This window comes from Miniopterus natalensis, chromosome 3 (genome assembly GCF_054644295.1).
Source record: "Miniopterus natalensis isolate mMinNat1 chromosome 3, mMinNat1.hap1, whole genome shotgun sequence".
NCBI lineage: Eukaryota > Metazoa > Chordata > Mammalia > Chiroptera > Miniopteridae > Miniopterus > Miniopterus natalensis.
The window spans coordinates 19,843,572-19,850,487 of record NC_142083.1 but is presented as its reverse complement, the minus strand read 5'-3'; the positions used below and the strand labels follow the sequence as shown (position 1 = coordinate 19,850,487).

The 6,916-nt window shown below is 45.7% G+C and overlaps 1 protein-coding gene across 1 annotated transcript in view; it reads left to right on the top strand.

The window, feature by feature from the left end:
* The first annotated feature begins 4,364 nt into the window (after positions 1-4,364).
* The window catches only part of FBXL7 (F-box and leucine rich repeat protein 7), a 298,532-nt gene continuing 295,980 nt past the window's right edge, over positions 4,365-6,916 (top strand). The window contains exon 1 of the mRNA XM_016217312.2: positions 4,365-4,625. Coding sequence (XP_016072798.1) covers positions 4,589-4,625 — 37 coding nt within the window. The 5' untranslated portion in view covers positions 4,365-4,588. The remainder of the gene's footprint in view (positions 4,626-6,916) is intronic.

Here is a 6,916-nt window from a genome sequence, read left to right as displayed (position 1 = left end):
GCCAGGCTGGGCAGGAGATTTATTTGTTATAAGCACTATCATTACCTTATCTAAGGCAATAACACATGCTGACATCATCTCAGATTTTTCATTTGTTTTTGTTTCTGTTTTTCTTTATTCAGTTCTTCCCTTTTCTCCATAGAGATTTCCCCCATCACCCTCCCTATAATTAGCTGTAACTTTTTTCAGTTACTCAAATATTGAGCAATATTCCTTCTAATTCCTTGCTTCTAATTGGCTGTGCTCTAAGAAACCAGATAAGTGTGTTAGGACTCTGAACAAATGCTACAACACTCTAAGCCAAGCACATGAACTCTGTGATGCTGTTTTCGGCTGTTGTGAGATCTTGGGTGGCCCTTTGATATAGGATAGTTGCCTGATAAAGGACCAGTGACAAAGCAATATGGGATTACATGTTAAATTTAGAATCAAGGGTGAAGTGCAACTGTTTGGCAGAGTGTGTGAATATTGTAATATTTTGAATTAGAGAAAATGACTACTTTGTTTCTCAGAGCTGGACAGCAAACTTTTGTGAGGAGACAGAGTTTCAAGAGTCCTATAGAAAGTACCCATCCTATTAAGCTATCTATTTGCTTTATAATTATTAAAATATCTAAATTAAGTATCTAAATATCTAGCCACTCATCATTATGGATATGATGAAGATTTACGTTGCATAATAAATATTTGTTTTGAAATCTAATTAAATTTCACAGATGTCAAAAATGTTTCACTCTTTATTGAATTGAACATATACTACCTCTGCTGAAAACTAGGCTTGGTCCAAAAGGAGGCTAACATGCAATGGCATGGTATTGGTGGCAGAAAGTAGCAAGACATATCATAGACTTTGCAAATAGATCTTGGTCCTAGTTTTTCTGTGCATCATTATAGGATTTACTGAAATTTTCCAAGACCCAGTATCCTTATCCATAAAGTCGAGTCTAGAAGCACTGCCTGATTAAGTTGTGAGCATTAAGTGAGACATGCAAAACACTTAATCCAAAACAGTACAGTGGTGATAATAAAATAAAATTAGCCCATGTTCTTTTACTTTTCTAATTTTACAGATAAATAATAATATACTAAATGCTCTTGGGGGGCATAATAATCATTCATACCCTCATTTTCTATACAAATATTTGTGTGGCCAAGAGTCCAAATTTATATTTTTGATAATAAATCTATATTAATTAAAAAACAGTATTTCCCCTCCTTTTTTTTTTTTATAACACATTATCTTTCAACAGAAGTCTACTCTGGAACTGAGTCACCATCTTTCATCGTAATTGAAGTAATAAAATATGCGAATCTAACCATATTCTTAAATATGAAAATGACTAAAGATAAGCCAGTGTGTTAGATATTTCAAGGCAACGTGGTGTGCTCAAGAGGGAAAATAGTCAACATAAATGTGAATAAACTATGATTTGGTTCATTTTTTTCTTTTACAAACTAGTTTTTCTTATGGTTTTTTGGGAGGGTGTTCTTCCTTTCCCTTTCCATCTCTCTAAAATCAATAAGCGTGTCCTTGGATGAGAGCATAAAATAAACATGTAAAGTATTTGTCTGATAACCCTACCACCCCTGCCATCTTGGTGTTGGCATCTGCTGGTTGTCAGTTTTCATTTAGTTTGAAATCTTCCTGGTTCTTGGTATGATGACTGATTTTTTATTGAAATCTAGACATTTTTGTATTATATTATGAGACTATGGGTCGTATTTATTTTTTTTATTTTTAAATATATCTTTATTGATTTCAGAGAGAGGAAGGGAGAGGGAGAGAGAGAGATAGAAACATCAGTGATGAGAGAGTCATTGATCGGCTGCCTCCTGCACACCCCCGACTGGGGATGGAGCCCACAACCCAGGCACGTGCCCTGACCGGGAATCGAACCCTGATCTCCTGGATCCTAGGTTGACACTCAACCGCTGAGCCATGCCCGGCCGGGCTATGGGTCTTATTTAAAGGATGTATTTTAACTATGCCAACTTTCAATATCTAAATATTAAAACATAAATATACCTTTGTTTTAAATAGGAATAGTGCTTTTCTTTCTTTCTTTTTGCATAACAGTGACTAGGACAACATATATCTAATAATTGAAAGATGTCATAAATTCAATTTCTTTTTCTATTTCATTTTAAACTGGAATTTCTTAAACTGGATTATCATTATCTCCCTTTATAACAGACAACTGAGCCTTGAAAATATTTACAGACTTTAATTGCAAAGGAGATACACGTAGTTAAGTTGCTACTTTTACCCTTCACTGTTAGCTTTGCTTTGATATGAGAGACCCTGGAAGGTGACTCAACCAAAAAAGGGAAACAGTGACTCCAAGGTCAAGAGAGGTGATGGAGTTGGGAGGAGAGGATCTGAGAGCCTGAATCCACTGGGCACTAACCAGCTGAGTGACTCTAGATATTTAAACTGTTTGAGCCTATTTCCCCTGTCAGTTTCCTGATTTGCAGACCTCAGATGGAGGGTGTGAGGAGATGCACACAAGCAGCTGACAGTGCCACACCAAGTGTCAAGATGAGCTCCAGGGTTCCACTACTTCACGGTGGGTGTTCTTCAACTAAACCTACTTAAACGGCGATGGGAAATCTCAAGGGTCAGGTGAGTGGAAACCCACTTTGGAGGAAAATAATGCAGACATCGGCTCATTTCTAGATTGAGTTTGTGCTTTCAGGTGGAATCCCTGAAACATTATCTAACTCTTCCATATTTTTGACACTTATACCTGTGGAGGGCCCATGCCATACGATTTTAATGTAACAAAGCAGATGTGGGAAACATATTGTTGGCCAGGCCGTGAACTAGATTCTAGATATGAAAAGATAAATTACAATTCACCCCTTAATCTCTTTGCACTGGGACAGTTGAGATGTTACCAGTACAACACAACACTAATCCTGTCCATGAAAATAGATAATTTTATGATTTTTTTCTTACTTGATTTCTCCTGCACAAGAAATCTAGATTTAAAATTTTTGATACATGATGTTTTATCTTTAAGAAAGAAAACTGTACCAAATTAAAGGAAATCACCCAAATAGAATCTGTAGGAAGTCAAATTACTAACCATCTCTGCATACGACTGCAAGCCTTTTAAGAAACAGATAATCACAAAACTCTTGGTTCTCCATGCAGCTATCATATGTTCTGATGTATTATATACAAGTATCATTCTACATGTTTAATATAATTCAAAACATCTAACACCTATAAGGAGAAACTGCTGTGTGTTTGCCTCCTTACAGAGAAATTTGCACTGGGACGGTCCGGGTCTTTATTAAGATGCAATGTTATAAAATTCTAGATATTTACATGGAAAGGAAATAAAACATTAAGAAGCATTTTCTTTTTCCACTTAATGGAGGGAACACCAAAGGGCCCTTTTCAGGCTCTGGAAGGGCCACATAAATCTCCAAAAGAGGTAGTAATGTATTAAACAAAGGATAACACCAACCGCAAGGAAAAAAGAAAAATCATAGAGCCAGGGAGAAAATACACTTCCAGGCTGGGAAGCTCTTAAAAGTCCTGAGCCAGGAAACCTCCCTCCCGCACCAGGCAGGGGATGTCTTTGGCTCTCCAGTGACTCCCCGCTAAGTTCCCCTCAAGTTTTCCCTCCCTCTGTCCTCCATTCTCTGCCTCAGTCCCCAACCGTGAGGCCGCAGGAGGATGCCAGCATCTATACCTGAAATTGCCAGACACAATCAGACTCGGAGGCATGTTTATTTTAAATGCCCCCCCGCCCCCGCACCTAAAATAGGCCACATTTGTAGGCAAAGCCTAGGGATTTCAAACGACGCCCGGAAGCTCATCTTACAAATTGGGGGCCAAGCGCATAAAAGAACAATAGTAACCTGCAGCCAAGAGCACGTTCCTTCGCGCGGAGCGGTTCGCGGGGGGCGCGCGGGCCTGCGTGGGGGCCGGGCGCCCGAGCCCCGAAAAGGAGCGCTGCCGCTTTAAAAGGCCGCGCGCCGCGGTCCGGCCTCCCGCCCCCGGGCTCCAGCTGTGATTGACGCTGGGCGGCGAGAGGAGGCGCCTGGCGCTAACAAAAGTCCGGCCGCGGGCGCGCTGCGCCGGGCCGCGCGTCGCCGCTCGGTCGGGGCACCCGCAACAAGTGGCCGCCGCGCCCATCCCCGGGGAAGCCGCGGGCGCGCGAGGGTGCCGGCGAGGGGCGGGCGGTCCGGGGAGCCCCGGCCACCCGCGCGGCGCAGCGGCCACCGCAGGGGAGCGGGGCGGGCGGATGGGGACCCGGCGGCGGCGGCGAGGCGAGCCTCTGGGCGGCCCCGGGGCGCGGGCTCTCCGCGGCGCGGCGCCCGCCGGCCGAGGACGCGGATTCTAAGAGCTGCGGCCGCCCCCGGCCCCACCCGGAGCCGTCGGGGGTGCCAGGAGGGGACCGAGCGCCCCTTCCCACCGGAGCGCACGGGCGGCTCGCAGCCGGACGTCGGCCCCGGAGCGCGGGGAATGCGCCGCTAACGGCCCCGTCGGACGGGCTTTCCTCGGGCGGAGCGCGCGGGCGGTGCGCCCCAGCGATGGAGTGTCCCGGGCGCCGGCGGGCATGACGGCGGCAGGATGGGCGCGAACAATGGCAAGCAGTACGGCAGTGAGGGTGAGTGGGCCGCCCGTCCTCGCGCCGCGCCGCGCGCCCCTCCTTCCCCCGCGCCCTCGGGTCTGGGAAGGAAGGCTCTCGCCCTCGGCGGCGGCGCGCACCCCTCCGGCGCTCGGCCCGGGCCGTCACCTTCCCTTGGGCACGGAGTGCTCGGGCGCCCCGAGGATGTTTCCGCGCCCTAGGGGTGCTTTTTAAGCAACTTCCCAGGTAGCCTTTGGGACCGCTCCAGTTGCAGTGCTGCCTGGTGTCTGAACGCCTGTGCCTCAGCTTTCCCACCCTGGGCACCTGGGCTGTAGGAGGATGGTTTGGCAGATGGAGGAAGACGTTTGTGTTGTTTTTTTTTTTTTCCAAAAATAACGAAATGAAAACTTTCTCAGGTCTTTGTGCTCCCGTCCTCTCTGTGCTCTCCTGTAGCAGGAAAAGCTTCTGGAAGAAGTAGTTACGTTTCCATTCTCAGCCCGCTGCCCCTGGGTGACAGCTTCGTGAAACTGACCACCTCTGGGCCCCCGGGAGACGAGCAGTGGCGGGGGCTTTGTCTGGGTTCTCTCGGGGCTCAAGACGGGCAAAGGACCATCTGTTCCATGGGGCTGGAAATTGCACAGAAATATTGCCTGTCAAGTGGGGACTTGGAAGTTGGAGAAACTTTAAACTCCGCCTCCTCCTCAAAGGAAGATGGATGTGTGGGTTGGCTTCCCCCTCGCCCCTCCTCCCCCTCTTTGCATAAAACTGGAGTGTTGTCACCCCGTTGATGAACGGCATGCCCCCCGATAGGCATATGGCAAAGGCATTTTCCTAGTTAAAATGTTAGGAAGGTTGGTCTGTCCTGAACTTGGCCGGAGGGGCGTGGAAGAGCCGGGTCAGGTCTACAGCGCGCCCCCGGAGGACGGGCGGCTGTAACGCGGCCCTGCGCCTGCAGACGGGTCGGAATGCGGAATGGCTATTCAGCATGTGGTGTTTGGGAAACTCCTACCATGCTACTCAAAACTTCGAGCTGCGGCCACAGAATGTGGCTGTCTCTCCCCTTGTTTGTGGCTGTGCTCCTTCTCAGCAGCTTTGTGAAATTACGGCAGAAACCCACCCTGGAAAACCATATCCACAAGAACCTTTTGTTTAAGTCATTCTCTCCCAGATCATCATGTTTTGAATTCCACATATATGTGAAATACATATATTTCCTTATTCTGGGCAGTTATGTGAGATACGTTTTTTTGGGGGGAGTGTGACAATTTCATTTTTGAAAAGTTGAAAAAGGTTGTCTTTTTCCGATAGCAAATTTGAAAGTATGCCAAAAAAATTAAAAAAAAGAAGATTATTGGAGAATCTTAGCCACTCCTCAAAACTTCCTGGAGTTCATGGTTTAAAAGCTTGTGGAAAAATGGAAGATCAAACCTTTTTACTCATTAAAAAGCTTTCAGGGAGTGGAGTGTGCTTGTCAGCTCTGGGTGTGCATACATTATGCTGCTTGAACACTGGGGAGGGGAAAGGACACCCTAAGAGGTATGCAGAGTGGCTGCTCTGTGTTCTTGAACAAAACCCCTGCGCACTCCCCCTGATCTCTGCAACTTGCTCTTACATCCCAGCATTCTCGTATTGTACAGTGTGTGGTGTGTGACGACTTCCTGTCTGAACAGCAGAGTTTTCAGCCCTTGGGAGAGCGAAGGAGAGACAGAGAACTAATGTTCTCCAGCTGTTATCCGTAAATGCTACCTCTGCATTTTCACTTCAGCTGAAGTGAAATTTTACTGGGATCAGATTTAGATACACTGTGGATGGTTTATAGGAAAAACCTCTTGGGCTCAGCTGATTTAAGGGGACCAATAGGAAGTTTGGGGAGGTTAACTGAGTTTTGGCTGGAGAGGACATATTGTATTTAGTTTGCATCAACTCTCTTCAGATGCATGGAGATTCCTCTGATAGGCAAGGCAAAAATAGAGAAATAGAAGTAACAAGAACTTAAATAAATCTTTTCTCCTCCAGTTACACTGACTGTCTCCTAAATAGGGCTATGATACATATAAGTGGGTATGGTCAGTTTTGTTACACTGTATTAACAGAAGGTAAAATCTATGCAGATAAACCTGTTGTATTTGATGTTTCAGTGCTTCTTTCTTATATAAAACAAAATCTCAAAGCAAGTGAAAAAACCCCTAGATATAGTATCTCTATTATCACAGGAGACAGAATTAAGACAATTTTACTAGATTTAGTGCAATTTAGGCATGGTATATTTCAAACATAAAGGGCAAATTATCAATAAATGCATATCCAAAGAATGCATGGAGGTCGCTCAG